General features: G+C 31.3%; 4 protein-coding genes across 4 annotated transcripts; 1 reads left to right on the forward strand and 3 right to left on the reverse strand.

Annotated features, from left to right (window-relative positions):
- Positions 1-2,061: 2,061 nt before the first annotated feature.
- Positions 2,062-2,211, reverse strand: HELRODRAFT_73099 (hypothetical protein; the record flags this gene model as incomplete). Its single annotated transcript, XM_009013544.1, has 1 exon — positions 2,062-2,211. A coding segment is annotated over one exon (150 nt), but the record flags the coding sequence as incomplete, so codon positions are not given.
- An 801-nt stretch (positions 2,212-3,012) lies between these two features.
- Positions 3,013-4,221, reverse strand: HELRODRAFT_73078 (hypothetical protein; the record flags this gene model as incomplete). Its single annotated transcript, XM_009013545.1, has 2 exons — positions 3,013-3,126; positions 4,144-4,221. The coding sequence occupies 2 exons, from the start codon at positions 4,219-4,221 to the stop codon at positions 3,013-3,015; spliced, it is 192 nt and encodes a 63-aa protein (XP_009011793.1).
- Positions 4,222-10,226: 6,005 nt separating this feature from the next.
- HELRODRAFT_73239 (hypothetical protein) lies at positions 10,227-10,472 on the reverse strand (the record flags this gene model as incomplete). The annotated part of the gene is made up of 1 exon (XM_009013546.1): positions 10,227-10,472. One exon carries the CDS (start codon positions 10,470-10,472, stop codon positions 10,227-10,229), a length of 246 nt encoding a protein of 81 aa, XP_009011794.1.
- A 2,356-nt stretch (positions 10,473-12,828) lies between these two features.
- HELRODRAFT_73057 (hypothetical protein) lies at positions 12,829-17,296 on the forward strand (the record flags this gene model as incomplete). The annotated part of the gene is made up of 7 exons (XM_009013547.1): positions 12,829-13,347; positions 13,966-14,072; positions 15,309-15,499; positions 15,854-15,996; positions 16,137-16,300; positions 16,764-16,847; positions 17,002-17,296. 7 exons carry the CDS (start codon positions 12,829-12,831, stop codon positions 17,294-17,296), a joined length of 1,503 nt encoding a protein of 500 aa, XP_009011795.1.
- Positions 17,297-18,358: the final 1,062 nt, after the last annotated feature.

Below are 18,358 nucleotides of genomic sequence, written 5' to 3' on the forward strand. Positions count from 1 at the left end.
TTCTTTGAGTCTACCTTTGTCAGTTGGTAGAACCTTTTCCTGTTGCTCCATATCTAATGATTTCACCAAAATTATTGATTGCCAATTACCTATTTCCTCGCCTTTTTTAATTTTAATAGTGTGTTTAGTGGTATTCATTATTCTGACAGGAATAAGACCATTTTTGTTCGCTTCTACCAGACATTTTCCAATGACCGCGTTCTGTACATTTGTCGTTGAGGTTGGCTCCATCAAATAGAACTGGTGGCCCCTTGGATCGCAATTCAACTTGCCCCATACGATGTTTTCAGATGATTGAGGTAGTTCTATGTCACAATCGACTGTCACTCGAATGCATTTTTCGTCGCTATCCCCATTATCATTTCTGTATTTCTCCATCTAAGAATGCGTTTTTGTAAGTCAATTTTGAACCCATATTTTGTCAGAAAGTCGACACCTATTATGCATTCGTCGATGATATCAGCGACTAAGAATGAACCTTCGAATAACAAGTCGCCTAGCTGAACAGTACGGAGAATCTTTCCATAGACTGGTGCTGTTCCTCCGGTAGCTGTTCGAAGGATGTATTTGTTAGAAGTCTCTTTCTTCAGATTGGGTACCAAATCAGATCTTAAAATCGATTTTGTTGCTCAGGTGTCGACCGTAATTACACATTCTCGTTGATCAACTTTTCCGTTCAGCCATAGGTCGTTAAGATTTCGATGTAGTCTGGAAACGTTAATTACGGTACTGGGGGCGTCAATTCTACTAGCCAACCTCTGCCCCACAAAGTTGGCTCTTAGTAGCTTTTCCGCCCCTTCGTTAGAAAGGGGCGATCGTGATACAGGATCATCTTCTCTTCTTTTGCGCCATCTTGTCGCACAATTTCGGCAGTAGTTATCTTTTAGGCGGTGTTTACAATCACGACGTAGATGGCCTTTTTCACCACAAATCCATCATTGGGGTACACCATGCTGTTGTGGTTCGCGTTTCACAACCACCTTCTGGCAAGAGCATTCTTCATGTACTTGGCGTAGACGTACGTCACTTTTTGATGCTTGCTTTGCCGATTCAAAAGTGAGACTGTGCGCAACGGCATCCTTGAGTTTTCATTTATCTGACAAGAGAAGGGATTGCTTGAGTTCCGAATCACGAAGGGCTATGATAAACGTATCCAGGGCAGTTTCGTCTCTATGCTCGGGGTCTGATGTCGGATACGACAGCAATGTCAACCGTTCGATATCTTGTGCCAGCTGCTGAATGTATTCACCAGATCGTTGCGTTCTGTTTCTAAGTTGAGACCGATAAATCTGCTTCATGTGTTCTTCACCATAACGTAAATCCAACGCGCTAACCAGAACTTCATAGTTGAAGTGGTTCTCCGCCGGAATCGTCTGAAGGACCTCTGCTGCTGAACCTCGCAGGGCCAGTCTCAGTGCTGTTGCTCGTTCTTTTCCGTTACAACAGTTGCCGCTGCTTCGAACTGGGTTTTATAAACGTTCCAGGACATCTCTCTGTCAAATGCTGGTACCTTCAAAGTTCTTCCGGATGCGTGATCTAACGGCATGGCCATTTTTTTTTGGATTGCTTCAATTCTCGCTTCAATTTGTCTATCTTGTGATCTACCTTAACGGTCTGACGATCAAGTTTCTGCTCGATCATTTCTATTCTTGCTGACTGTTCTTCAATCTGTTCTGCCACTTCCAATTTTACGTTTTTTAGCTGGTCCTTGATCTGTTTTAACTCCTCTGTCTGTCGTTCGGACTGTTCCTTGATCTGTTGTTTTAACTCTTCTGTCTGTCGTTCGGACTGTCGTTCGGACTGTTCTTTGATCTGTTTTAACTCCTCTGTCTGTCGTTTGGACTGTCGTTCGGACTGTTCTTTGATCTGTTTTAACTCCTCTGTCTGTCGTTCGGACTGTCGTTCGGACTGTTCTTTGATCTGTTTTAAATCCTCTGTCTGTCGTTCGGACTGTTCCTTGATCTGTTGTTTTATTTCAGTTGACATACTAAGCAGAAGTTCCATCATTTTAGCGGTTGTAAACGTGCCTGTGCTAATTTCATTGTCTTCGTCAGCACCATCAAACTTGAATTCGTCTGGGTTCTTACCTTCATCAATGAGAGCTTCTCTCAGACGTGCTACTAGTACTTCTTTGTTGCCACTTGTGACAAGGCTTCGTTTCTGTAGTTCTTCTCGTAGCTGAACTACGTTCAAACCACACAGTTTTGACATCGTGTTCTTTTTCTGAGTAGTAATTCGCTGGTCGAAGATCCCACTTCTGACACCAATGTTATAATACTCGCTGTCGTAACCGATTTACAATGCGACGGGTTCAAATCTTCGATTGAATAAAATACTCCAAACAGTTATTAGTTATTAAACTTTATTTACAGAAGAAATCAACTAATCGTTTATTTCTAGCAAATTCAAATTAACGCAACAATTAACTTTTAAATTGTTTAAAATCTATCGCTATGACAACGTCAACAAACAAATCAAATATCGCTTTAAATAATTCACCGAATCGCTATTCACGAAATCACAAAATCACGAATTTCACTAATCGCTAATCTCCTTGCGACGTGCGCTTATATACTCTTCGCAAGCGTCGTTTCTAGATTCTTCTAGATGGTACGATTCCAGCATATTCTAGAATGCTCCAGTCACTAGAACATTCTAGAATAGGCTAGAATCTAGTGCGTTCGGTAGCACGGTTATAACAATATTGTGACGTAGTAAACTGAAAAAACTTTGAAAATAATGTTGAATGTTGGAGGGTACCTGCATGTCTGGAGGGCCACCCTCCTCTCTTATCAAAAGCAAGTAACTTCTTCCATCAACAAATATTTCCTTCTTGAAACGACCACCTACGTTTTTAATAAAAAAAATCAATTTAATTTATTAGAACAACAAATAAAAAAATATAAAAAAATAATATAAATTAAAATAACACAAAAATGTCTAGTTAAATAACACTACATGAAACGGAAAAAACAGCAGCTAAAAAGCATAATGAATGACTGATTAACTTTGTTAACTCCTTATACCACAACTCCCACCTTCAAAAGTCTCTTCATTCAAGTAGGAGCCGGTGAGATAGTGATGAACAAGAGGGGACTTGCCACTGTTGAACGTTCCAACTATACCCTGTATTTCATTTTTCATATGCAAACATTTGTGGTGAATACAATTTCTATAGGAATTAATTAAAAAGAGCATGATCGGCCTTTTAAAATGGTAATTAGTAATAAATCTACATTCAAAAAGATGAGTAAATACTCTACTTTTTGAATGTAATGTAGAAAATACTCAATTCAAACAGTCAACAATTTTTAAAAATAATAGCATTGAAAAAATGAGTTCGGTTTTTTCACACAATAACAAAATGTTGTCAATTCAAAACAATGACTAAAACGATCAGTGAAGCAATGGAAATTTGATTTTTCAAAGTTTTCAAATTTTGTAAGCAAAATCGATTATGGCTGGACAAAATTTTACTGAGTAAAATTTAAAACTTGATTCCACTCAAAATAAATGAACAGATGTATGGGAACAATTAAAATCAGGTGCATCCAATCAATACATGATAAAGTACAGTACCACAGAAACAAACAAAAACACATGTGTTTCATCTAAAAACTTCACATGTGAATAATCTGATTACACTTTCCAACGCTGAGCCAGCATTATGCTTGTGATCAATCAGCATGTGTGAAAGGAAGCAATAAAACTGAATGATATATTGATAAATCTATTTGTGTAATTTGCAAACATAACCAAATTAAAAGCACATGCTAGGTATGACTAGTAAAGATAAAAAATTAGCCTCAAACTAAATTACGCCATGTAAATGTTAAAAATTATAGAAAAACTTAATCAAAATAACTATTAAGATTTTGAAACTAATCTATTAAAAATTAAGCCTAGAATGATTGATTAATGACAGTGCAGTGAAGATGAATGATCAGTTTTAGCAATAAAAACCATATCCCAGATTTTCATGACATAGCATAAAAACACTTTAAAAAATTCATTTTGAAAAATTCAAAATATACACAAATAATCATAATATAACCATATAATGCTGATGATATGAAAGCTTGAAAGCTTGTTTAATAGATTGATGAATGAAGCAATAGAAATGAAAAGAACAAACAAACTAACCAATTTAAGATCACACACACATCTACTTAATGTCCATTCCTGACTGTTCACAAAGGCATCTGGAATAATATCATTCATTGATAGCACATGAGTAAATGTACAAAGTTAAATGAGACAGAACTTAAAAATTTGTCAGTAAGTTAAAAATAGGGAACATTCAACAAAATGAGAACAAATTTGAAAGAAACAGAAAGCTAGAGCTCTTTGAAAACAAAATGTCTTTTAATGTCCTTTTATACAATAGAAACAAGGCTCATACGTTAATTTGGCTAAAAATAAATGAACAAGATAAAATTAAGAGCTGTTCTGACAGAAACTGTTAATTGTCCAATTAAATTGAGACATCTAATTATCTGAGTGGGCTAGCTGAAAAAAAGAACCAAAAAATGAATAACTGTAATTAACATAAGGTAGGTTGCAAGAATCTAAAAAGATGAAAATTCAATGAGGAAAAATTTTAAACAAATGATTAGACAAAATAAAATTACTCTAGTTAAAAAAAACAAAGTAAATTCTATTTATTCCTCCTTGAAATTCAAGTAAGAAAATTTAATTAATAGACTGCCATAAAAAATTAATAAAAATACAACAGAAATGTTACTAAAAGTGTAAAATAAAATGTACAAACATAACAGAAAAAAACTTACACACACACACACACACACACACAAATTTTTGAACATCTACTTGTCAAAATTCATTGATCATACAGCAACAGGTAATGTGAGGTAGCAAGTTGACAACTAATGAGCATGTGTGTGTATGTGTGTTCGTGCGTGTGTGTGTTCGTGCGTGTGTATCAGTGTATGCTACAACATTAACGGTGCATCAGTAGATTAACATAACTGTAACAAAACAACCAATTCATTAGTTATGCTGATCTGCTACATGCTTCAAAATAACATAAAATAATTATAAATGCACTGCACCTAATGACAAGCAATAGTAATTGCTTACATTACACACACACAGATATATATATATATATATATATATATATATATATATATATATATATATATATATATATATATATATATATCTTTAAAAACTGGCCTACGACTGATCATCGGTGACATTGTGTTGTGACATTTTGTTGAAATAAAGTTACACAACTTATATAATTATATAATTCAAGTAATCAATACCATGTTTGTCCAGAACAACAAAACATCCTGAATAATTTATTCAGCATACAGTTAAAATTATTTTATAAAATCTTTGCTCCATGATAATTGCTGCTCCTTCAAAGATCATTCAAACATGGACACTTATGGAGAAATCATCACCACATCTACAAGTCTGTCATTTATGGCCTTGCACAAACAAAACGTGAGAAATATATGCAGTTGAGGATTTAGTTTTCTGAGTTTCTCTATGACAACTTTGTTCAATTAAATAACGGTTGAAATTTAATCACAAATGCATGTGGTCATGAATTGTTTTTTGAACATGTCTATGCAAGCTTACAGTGAATTTATGTTAGACTTCATAAATACTTTTCAAAATTTATAATGATAGTCAACTAAAGAATGATGCAACCTTTAATTGTATCCTAATTTTCTAACATCAACACCTTCCCGCTGAGATGAATATTTCACAACAAAATGTTGGGAAAGTTAGTAGCAATGACAAAACTAACATTTAAAAGATTCAATGAAGTATCCACAGGAGAAAAACATTTGATTCATCATCCTTCCTGGTAATAATGAATAATGTAAACAATGTACAAAGAAATATCAGTAAATAGCGATGCTGTCAATAAACATGTAGCAGAATATATTATGCAAATGATACAACCAAACATTCAGTGCGTTGCACTTCATGCAATAAATGACATTTTGAAACAAACATATCCTATACACAATACTTTTGATATAACAGCCTTTTACAAAAATTTATGGAGAAAATGATGATGATGGTATGTGACAAAACAACTTTTACAGTAGTTTTACAACTTTTACAATCTTTTATTTCATTGTGACGCATTTTATGGCCATTTGAAATTAATGCAAAAAACGTAGTTAAATAAAAAGCTTATAAAGATAATATGCTTTCAGCTTAAATTTAAAAAATCAGTTTCTGTCTGACAAAGTTCAGATCAGTGAGGATAGATTAGATAAGGAACTTATTTGAGGTCAATTAGTCTAAGGAATTAGTAAATGCTATCCAAAATGTACTTTCTCTCAACCACGTTTTTTCTATTCACGCAATGCTTACCAAAAAATATTAGAAATATAATATTTGTAAGTAATAATAATAATGAAACATTACAAATGATATTATATATTTATATCAAATAATCTTTTTTTCATTAATTTTGTAACTGTAGCTATGTTTAGTATATCTTCTTTCTCGTGCCTCATCCTTTCTGGACATTGGGGACCATCGACCTTCACAAAACCCGATCTTTAACACTCTGTGGCAGTTGAAATGTGGTGGTATTTAAAAAGTGACACCAGAACTTCAGGAATGTTATTTGTTGTTGATCACGATCTCTTCTCCCTGCAATCTTTCCAGTAGTTGTTAGATTTTCCATTTCTTCTTTCCAAATGATGTGACTGAAAAACTTTAACTCCTCCCCATCGGATTATCTGTAGTAATTTCCTCATTTCATAACTGGATTGTTTTAATACATCATCATTGGGGGTATGAGAGGTCCAACAAATTTTCATAATTCTTCTCAAAAACCACATCTCAACAGCATCAATCCGTTTTTCCATTTCTTTAGAAATTGTTAAGGAATTTAAGAGTTTAGAATATAGTTTAGTATATATAGACAAATTGGGTAAAAACTTTATATTTTTTATTTCTTCATATACATACATTGTAAATAAAAAAGTACTGACACCATTTTCAAAGTTTCAAAATTTTAAAACAGTAAAGATAAACAAAATGATTTTGTAAGAACAATGAATCTGAAAAGCAATTAGTTTTGCATAGGCGCGCTTATGTGTGTGCATTTGAGTGTGTGTGTGCGTGCATGCATGCGTGCGTGCGTGTGTGTGTGTGTGTGTGGTGTGTGTTTTTTTGTGTAAAGAGGGCCTCGTGAAATAAATAACGTAAAAAAAAGCATTTTTGTTTTTGTTTTTGCTCAAACAGCTGACCAATTTCAATAATGACGCACAGACTAACAGCACAACATAACGAAACAACAACATAACATAGCGGTGCAACAACATAAGGAAAGTAAAACATAATGTGAAATACAATAACTATATAACGTAGGATAAAACCATGATGAAGATACATATAACAAAAATATAAGAACATGACGGCAACCATTTAAAGCTTACAGAATGAAAAATATGTATACTCCAAAGAAAAATAGTCATGACAAGAATATAAAAAACAAGACTGGATTAAGCCAGGATCTATGCCAAGATCATAAATCCAAATAGAAATAATTTGGTATAGAAATTGATAGCAATAAAACAATAAACATGCAGTGGCTAGCAAAAGGTAAAAGATTGAAATTAGCGAAAAGGTAATATCTGGAGTATTCGCATTTTTTAATAATGTATTTTAAGGAAAAAATCAAACAAAAAGCATATTTATATTAAAGAAGTAAATTAAGTACACTACAAAATTGTTTCAACAAAATTATCATTAAGTGGTGATATAAACATTTTTACAAACATATCTTATTTAAATGAGTAATTTAAGAAAAAAAAACTCTAAATGAATAATTTAACAAAAACTCGATTTTAGAATGAATTAAACAAACAGAAAATTAAAAATTTAATTTCATAAATTGCGTGAGAACATTCAGCAATCACAATGCATACAAACACAATGGACAAACACACTTACATACTTTCATTATGAAAAAGGCACACACACTCACACATACTTTTATTATGAAAAGAGCAAACACATTCATACAAACATCAGCGAGCAAGCATCCACACGCACACGCGCATACATACACGCGCATACATACACATCCACACGCACACATACATACACACACATTCACACGCAAGCCCACATCCAAACATATACCCATATTATCAAAGATGAATTGTTAAAGAAAGCAACATCATTCACCTGGGTCTGCATATTTGACCTAGAGTAATTTTTTGCCTTCCAAACAAATCATTGGAACTTGATAAATGACATTTTAAAAACATATTTGCATGCTATATATATACATGTATATACAAAAATATATAACTGAAATATATACATATTGATGTGTCTATGAATAAAACTACATAATTACACAAAAACGAATCTGCAAGAATAAGAATATCCCAAGCAACATAGTTTAGAAAAAAAATGTTTAACCAATCAAAATTAAACTGTATACTCAGAAAAGTATTTCCTTAAATTTAATTGAGAATGACAGCTAGCACATGGCCCAGTAGATATTCATTTGATGAATATTTTCAAGTGTCAAATCTATTTCAGTTTATAAAACTTTCAAAAATAAATTTACCAACATAGAGAATGGTGAGAGGTGTGCAAATTATCATTCCAACAGGGTATATAGGGCTTTCCAGTAGAGATTGCCTTACAATTTCTGTCAATGCTGATTGTGCTAACATTTTTTTCATAAATTTTTTTGTTTTTTCTTATTTTTTTCTTCTTCTTGATAAAGTTAATGTCGTCGGCACATTTGCATACGCCTCCAACCAGATTGTTGAGCAGTTTCAAATCCATCATGGAACAAGCTTTGCAGAGGTTAGAACCAGTTGAGAACTCATGTTCTATGGGGTTATTCTTCTTCAAAGTAGCATGCATGTTATTTACAGTAGCAGACATTTTCTTAGTGACGTCATGCACGCTGTTGCAGTCTTTCAGATAAATTTTTTTTTTAGTACCAACAACCCTTCTGCTACTTCCAACACCTGTGATAGTAGACATGGATGGAAAATAAAATGAAGGGTGGAATGAATGTTCCTTTCCAATGTAACAATTCTGAGCCACTCCCACAGAAATGTCAGAACAACTATTTCGAGCATCAACTTGCATGTTAGTTGATGTTGATTGACTGCTGTCCACTGAAAATGATGCAGAAGCGTCAAAACAATTGCTACTCTCTTCATATGTTTTATTGACAACATCATAGTCACTGCTTTTTTTCAACTTATTATTACTTGTATTAACATCACAAACACTATCATTGTCAGCGTTGTTTCCAATGTTGTGACCATTTAAATATTTAGAGCCCCGAATATAAAAAAGTGTTGAATCATTAGTAGAGACAAAGGCAATGGCAGAATTCCTGTTGAATTCGACATCAAGAACTTCACTGCCAGCCCCCTCTCCAGTGGATAGACAACTTGAAAATCGAGTGAGAGACAGACAACATGAAGACAGTTTGGCAGCTAAATGTGGATGGTTCTCCTTGTTCTCACTAACATCCAGATCACCATAACTGTCTCGTAGTGTCTTCTTTACTTTTAAAATTTTCACAGGAGTATGCTCAGGAGAGCAGGAAAAAGCCTTTGCCTTCCTTTTGGTTAGAAAACTGAAAGACTTTTTAAAAGACTTACAATTAGGCCTGAATGAATAAAAAGTGTTCTTTACACTAGATTCAGCCATAATTTTTTATCCTAGCAAACTTTTAGAAGAGTTTTTAAATGTTCATGACAATTAATGCAGCAAATATCACCAATTAACAATTTTTTTAATCTATCTTCATATAATTTTTTTGGTATAATATTATAAAATACCACAATTGAATTATGAAAATTCAAAACATGTATAAAATTGAATAATTTTAATAAATCTCAAACAAAGGATTGTCAAGCAAAGAATATAACAAAGCAAAACAAAACAAAGTATGTATCATATTCAATGAATACAGAAATAGAATGTACAAATGAAAGTGTTAAGTTAAATTATAATTATACACCGGTGTGCAATATTAGAAAAGTTAAAATAGTAAATAACATTATAATGTACAATTGTGGACAGATATATATTTATATAACCAATTATATGATCCATAGTAAACATTACTTACATTTATGCTTGTTTGTATGAATATGAATATTCATCAAAAATCATTAATAATCATTAATTTGTAATTAATTAGTAATTAATTAATTATTAATTAACAAATTATTCATTAATTAGTAATAATTAATGTGTTTTGTATAGTATTTGTGTATGATATAATTATAATAATTTATATAATAAACATTAATTATGTGTTTGCACAAACCTTCAATAGAAATAATGTGATCTCTTAACTGCTGTTGAATAGCCAGTATGTTTATGTCGTCAATGAGTTCGTGAATGGCATAAATGTTCGGATGAACGCTTTCAAATCGCTGAATCTCATCTCGAACGGCCACAGAAATGGCAGTTGGCGACATTGTGAGGCCGCATTTGTTCGTCATCATTTTCAAACCAATTAATCAATTAAATATTTATTAACGAACAGAAAAAAAATTAACACAGAAAAAATTTATTAGATATAAAAAAATAAATTATTTTTCTTTTAATTTTGAATAACTCAGCACAGCACAACACTGGTAGGTAAGATAAGTATAGAACAAGCAGTCAGCAATTAATATTAATGAAGAATTAAAAAAAATGAGCTGCAAAGACTTATGGACCAAACAAAAAATAAAAAATAATTAATTAAAAACTGAAATCTCAGGGAAGAAGTTGAATGGATGGACGAAACTTAAATATTTAATCTTTAAATTAAAATAAAAAGTCACTTTATCTCAAACATCACAACACAACAACAAATATATATATATTAAAAAACTAAAACGTTGCCATTGTTTTATTTATTGAAAATTAATCACAGACGACCGTATGTGCGTCTGTTTGTTTACGTAGGCTTTTCTTTTTAATCAAATAAGTTTTATGGTTATTTTGAAAGTAAAACTTAGAAATTATGGTAAACTAAATTTAACATGTAATTTAAAATTTTTTTAAAATAATACAAAAAAACATAATTTTATTTAAAAATTGAAAAAATTGTCATAATTTTAAAAATTAAAAAATATATTATAAATTGACAAATTATCTTTGATTTAATTGTCTATGTTTAAAATAATATCTACTGCGAATTGATAGTAAAAATGCAGTTATTTACTTTTTCCCTTTAAACATTTTTCTACCGTTTTTGTCCGATGTGTTTTGTCTTTAATTCTTAATTGTTACATTAATTAATTATTATAAAACTGAAAATTTGAAAAAAAAATTATTTTAGCTCAAACTTTGAATTTTTAACACCAAAGAAAAGAACAAACTGGCAAACTCTTAAAAAGTTTCTAAAAAATTTACATCAAATTAAAATTAATTTTTTAAATTAATTAATTACCACAATACTGTAATAGAATAATTTATTTATTTATCGTCGCAGATGCTCAGCTACTAATAACATTATTATTCTAATAAATAAAAATTAATAGCAGTCCTGAAGAGTGGATGAATGAATTGAACACTAAAAATTATAAAACTAGTTTAAAAGTTTATAAAACTCTTTTATTTTATTATTCTCCTTTTCAGTTACAAATTATAGTTTTTAACCTATTTTTAGCTCTAGTATTTTTTATTTTATTTTTATAGTCTATACTCTATACTTCTATAGTATATAGTATAGTCAATACAATAGTGGTAATACATAGTAATGTAGTGTGTCAATCTTAATGAGTAATTGTCTAATTATCAACTAAGAAGTTTCTTAATTTAACTTTTAACTGGCAATAGTTTTTTTTATAAAATAACTTTAAAGTTTAAATTACTCTTGGCTGAAATTTTATTTTTATGTCATGATGAAGAATTGATAAATATATGATAAGCTTGTTTATTTATGTCAAAAAAAGATTACTTTACTTGCTCTAAAAACTAAATAACGCTCACCCATAATTATGTCAACTTCTATTCAATTGGGAAATGAAATGAATGTCAGTACTGAAGTTGTTCCAGCAAATGCAAATGAAGTGCTTAATAATGAAGACTGTGCCACAGATCAGTCGACTACAACTTCAGATGTAACAAACAGCGGTGCCGACCATAATATTGATGATGTTGCAGATTTAGTGCGGAGAAACAGTTTACTTGACATGCCAGAAAGTGAGCATGGTGAGATTTTCTAGCCAGTGCCTGATGAGCTGGGCTATTTGCTCTACATTTTTAGTTCTATTTTCTTTATTAATTTATTTGCTTTATTTGATGAATAAAGTTTTTTTTATATTTCATAGTGTTTTTAAAGTTGAAAAATAGTTTAGTATAATTTATACTCATCTATTAAATTTATATAATCTTTTTCAAGATATTTAATTGAATTATTTTGAATAAAATTTTAATAAAATATAAATAAAAGTTGCTAGAACATTGTTGTTTTACAAACACACACACACATATATTTACAATTTGAAATATTCTTTTATTACTTTAATTTTTTAATAAGATCTTCTGTGATTTTTTGATGTAATTTTAAACTTCATCGACTTAGCTGAAGAAGTTGACAAAGATGCGGGCATTGTACACGAAGAGTCTGCAAAATCTGTAAATAATTCACCTAACAATGAGGAGGTTGTCACAACTACAAATGCTGATGCAATGGTGATCAAAGATCATGAATCAAACACCGTGATTGATCGCAGTCATGAATCAGACTACTCTCTTGTAGGTGACTCCAGCGCAAATGTTGTCACTGAGAATGATCATGTGTCAAACATGAAGACCGATGACAAACTTAAAAACGACATTATGCATGAAACTAGCCATAAATCCAACACGGAGATAGAAAATAAATGCGATGAAAACAATTCACTTGATAGTGGTCATGAATCAAATGTGACAGGTTTAAAAAAACCAAAGACTCCAGATAATCATCTACCTGTTTCTTCCAACGCAGAAGAAATTCCTGCACAACTGAATTCAGAACCTGAACCAGCTGAGCAACCCACTAAGCAGCCATCTTCTCTACCTCCACAGCTGGCACCCTTCACTAATAGCACGACAGACGACCTACAAGGAGCAACGGGAGTTGGACCTGATAACAATGGAGAAGGACGGGAGAGCATTTATAATGTCAAGTGGATCAGATTCAATCAAGTTTCATTACCAATTGTGACCCAGAATGAGAATGGACCGTGTCCTTTGCTTGCCATTATGAACTACTTGTTCCTCCAACAACGTGTCCAACTTGAAACTCGCTCCAACATCATCCCTTCCAGCCAACTCATCTCACTGCTGGCTGACTACATATTCGAACACGTTCCCAACGTTAGCATCAACTTTTCATTCATCTTTATAGTTATTTAAATAAATACAATTTCTTTTTGTAATATGTTCATATAATTTTGCTGAAAATTCATGAGAGATCCTAGAGGTGAAAGACAATATTTCCATGTACAAGGTCATGAAGAATCATAAATTTCATAAAAAATTTATTGACAATTTTATCATGTTATACACCAATTTTGTCTCAATTTAATGTATATATATATTTTTGTGTTTGTGTGTGTGTATATATGTCTGTGTGTGTGTGCGCGCATGCGTGTGTATGTGTGTATACAGATGATATGTGAAAATAGTTTACATTTGCATAAGTTATGCTTTATGCATTCGTTTGAAAATATCCATGATTCCCAAGATCTTGTTTGTTAAAATTTGTAAAAATAAATAATAATGCCTGATAAGCTGGTAAGAACAATTTTCTGAATGCTAATTAGAAGTTGACAGATTTCATAAGATTTGACCATTGATTTGTTTAGGTTTATGGAAAGTAATTCCATTTTCCTGTAAATGTTGTTAGTCGATTAAATTAAATTTGTTTAGTTTGTTTTGTTATTTTTGTAAAACACAACATAAGTATAAAAAATATAAATGATCTTTTTGAAGCGCATCCAGCCGAACACTCGTCTGAACTATGAGCAGAAGATGCATGATGCCATCGCAATGTTTCCCAACTTACAAACAGGTCTTGATGTCAATGTTAGGTTCACTGGGTTAGTTCAGTTTTCATTGCATCAGCAGACCTAAAACGTTGTGTAAACTATTCTTATTTTGAAATGTTTCTGCATTATTACATCAGTAAAAGATTCTTTACTTTGGTTTATGTATAAAAATTTATTTTAATACTAACAAAAGTATTGATAAGGAGCTGGAGTGTTTATGTGTATACAATGTTCACAAATGTTCACAAATTCTAAATGTTCGTAATGGTTTCTTAAATTTTCTCACAACTGCACAAATAACATCTAACTGTTTGTTGTGTATTTAGTAATTCTTAATAGAAAACCTACATAGTGACAATAGTGTTTGGCTGAAAAGTTAGTTTATTGGGAACTATTATAGTTGGTCATGGGGATCGAAATGTCTGCGATATGAAGATGATGTCTGTTGAAGAAATAGCAAGCAGCATTCAAAGAGAGCAGACAGCCATCCATGTTTCCATTACAATATTCAATGTGCTCTGACGTTAACCTGAACACTGATGCATTGACAGTTTTTTTTGTAATATAGAACAACATCTGATTAAATGGTTTGGAGGCCCTGCAGCATTAAAGGAGTTGAGGCTTCTAGTTATTTTCAAAATAAAACAAAAATTTTTTTGTCATAATTTTTCAAAATTTATATTAACAAATAAAATTATCTCAGCAAAAATATACTATTTTCTCAAAGTTTATTTAAAAATAAATGACTACGTTAAAATTGTTTTATTAAGTTTTTTTGACGAAAAGTATTCGTTTCTTTTTTATCTATATTGTGGAGGTCTTGAGGCAATAGTCCTTGCCTGTTCTGTTAAATCTTGCTCTTGTATAAATGCACACTCTTCTGGCTGGGATAGTTATGATAATGGTTGTTCAAATGAAATGCTTGCTCATATATTTGCATTTCGCTTCTTTTAAATTGTTATTTTCGGTTTAACCAGATGGTTAAATGGTGGTATTGATTGTATACATTTGAATAGTCATTTTAGTTGCGTCGTTCTTACATTTCAGTTACTTTAAGTTTCAAAACCTAAAATTTTTCACCAATAATATATTTCAAAATAGCAGCAAAATATTCAGTAGCTGGCAGTAACCTTTTTGTCAGATATAATACTAAAGTCGTACATTTAATTAAAACGCAGCACAAAATTTAAACTCTCACTTTGCTTATGTATGAGCTGATTAATTGTTAATTAATTATTTAATTATAAACAACTGGTGATTTTGAAATGTTCACAAAATTTTGGACAGTGTATCTCATTTTGAGTACACACCTTCGTCCGAGATATTCGATTTGCTTGACATTCCTCTCTACCATGGTTGGCTCGTGGACCCTGAATCAGAAGAAGTGCTCGAAGCAGTGAGCAACGCCACGTACAACCAGCTCGTTGAAATGGTCATCAATCAAAAGTGTTCCAGTCAATTTGATCTTGCAGAAAAAGGTTGATTTAATTGCTTTTCTTCTAATAAAAATTCAACTTGTATTTTCGACATGGGTTGCTTTCTTCACAAATCAATATGTACCTTTTTTTCATTCACTTCGCTAGAATGTTTCTTTATATTGTGTTATATAATATTTTAAAATATACTTGGAACAATTAATATTCGTTTGCAATTTATGATGCAAAATTAGAAGGTTGTATATAATCTAATGTTATTTTTACGTTATCAATCTGGATACATTTATACTTTGATTTGTCATACTTAACTATTTTTCAGTTTATTAATATATTTTGAAAATTTGATGAAATAAATTAGAGATCTTTAATTTGGGAACGTGTGTTTTTCAATTGAAGCATTGATAGCTGAAGAATTTTTGAACGCCACCGCTTCACAACTGACTTACCATGGTCTCTGTGAACTCGCCTCAGCGTTGCGCGATTCAGACATGGGAGTTCTCTTTAGGAACAACCACTTTCATACATTGCTCAAACATGATGTGAGAGTTTTTTATATTTGTTTGCAACTTCATCAACGTTATTTACAATTTTATTTTTTTATCTCAACATTTTCAAGCTATCACTTCAACTATGGAAATTTAAAAATTGTTGTATTTATTTAAAATGATTAAATCACAAGGGGGCGTTATATGTTTTAGCCACTGATCAAGGATTTCTCAATGAACCTCGAGTTGTGTGGGAAACGTTGACCAACGTAGAGGGCGACAGCCACTTCTGTGATGCCAATTTCAGAATTTTCCAATCTCCAAGTGAAACAAAAAATCCAGACCAGATTGATCAAGAGTTTGTAAATTTTTATCACTATTTTTCAGAGCTCATTTTATGTCATCTATGAGTCAGATCAAAATTTTCCGGTTCTGATTCCTTGTTAAAATTTTTCTTATTCCCGACTTTGGCTTTTGACTCCCAAAAAATGGTTTTTTTTCAATTTTAACTTTTCAGTTTCAAAATTTTTTTACTTTGTTAAAATAAGATACGTTATAAAACATTTGATGTCAGTTAGAATAATTATTTGTATTATATGATCTTTTATGACACGATAATTAACTCTTTACAACGTGGATTTGAAAAATCGTGTTTCAAAATATCAAAATTTCAATTTTCAACACTCGTTTTTTATGTCTGATATAAAATTTCCAACTTCTGCAAACACTTCTAACTCCAGCTGTCACACCATGTTTATAGAACTTATTTTATGTCATAAGGCAAATAGAAAATTCTAATTTGTTGTTATTTTGTTGTTCAGTTACTTTGTAGCACTGTCCATGGAGCAGGAGCAGGAAGAAAATTCACAATCTGTTTCAAACTGGACCGATCTTGGATTGACTGAGTTTGTTACTTTGTTCTCATTTAAAAAATTTTTAGGGAATGTTTCATCAGCCATTCACAGATCGCAAAAGTAATATTTTGGCAACAAATTCACATGTAATGGGACTAAAAAATTTCAAAGGTTCGTTTATAAAACATTTAAATGATAAATTTAGTGAAGAGTTGGCTATGAGACTTCAAGAAGAAGAAAATTCTCTGGCGAGCCAAGCAGACAACAGACAGCAACATTCTGCCGGGGCTACAGGAAGCAGTAGAGATCAAGGAACGACACGAAATATTTCAAAAGTCACAACAGATGCTAAACCTAAGAAGGATTCATTAGTTAGCAGGAATTTTTTAATAAATTTTAAAATTAAACTACGTCAAAGAAAGATGTTTCGGAAGGTTATATTTGAAATTCCATCAGCTCAAAAGATCTTTCATTTGTTTTTAATCTTGTTTCAAATCTGAATTGACAATCAAACAAATTTAGAAAAATGTTTTATTGTTTCTGAAATTTTTGTTTTAAGAGATTTTAATTTATAAACGTGTGTAACTTATAAACGTGTAATAATGGGCTGTTTTATTGGTATTTTAGATAGCAGGATTTTTTGAAACAGCTCATTTACTATTCTGAATAATTCAATCTTTATCCTACATTTTAAAATCATCGCTTTATTTCATGACTTATTTTTAAACGCCTTTTTATTAGTCATTAATTATGAGATGACATTCTGGTTAAGGCATTTGGTCCTGGTTTTACAGTGACAGGATTCGAATACATTGATATGTGTGTGCTGCTTGGATTAACGTGCATTTACTAACGATGTGTCATTTAATGGTACCTCTGAGAATTAAATGAGGATTGTTGTTAATGATAATAATAATATTTATCTAATCTTTAAATGTAACAATTTTACAGAGTTTCTTTTAAAAATTACATTAGCTAGTTTTATAAAATGCTGTACAATTGTTCTGCATTACAGTAAGAGGTACCGTTTACTTTAAGACGCAACGTTAATGCAACGAACAATTTCTTATTCCATAATTTGAAACACTTTTGCATTAACAGTAATAAATATTTTCATTTTCAGTGTGAAATCATGTAATGATTTTTGGAGGAAAAGAAGAACATCTAATAAGAAATCCTATTATTGCAAAAAAATTATATCAACAGAAACCAATTGTCATTTATTTATAGATATATGATGGTGAGACTGCCTTTACTGCGAATTTCTTAAAATCATGAACAGTTTTTAATTCACTCCATTATCGTATTTCTTTTTTTTTCAAACAGCTTAATTATATTGTATTTTATTTTCGAAATTACATAGACGTATCATTATTGCTTTCAAACATTTTCTTTGGCAAAGGTTCTCTCTTTCTTTCCGTGTATATATATATATATATATGTGTGTGTGTGTGTGTGTGTGTCACTGTATGTATGTAAAATGATGTTTCTTAACAATTTAATGATATTTCTACGACAGTCTCAACCCTAATTATATAAGTATGTAAATATATATATATACA

This window comes from Helobdella robusta (assembly GCF_000326865.2).
Source record: "Helobdella robusta unplaced genomic scaffold HELROscaffold_12, whole genome shotgun sequence".
NCBI lineage: Eukaryota > Metazoa > Annelida > Clitellata > Rhynchobdellida > Glossiphoniidae > Helobdella > Helobdella robusta.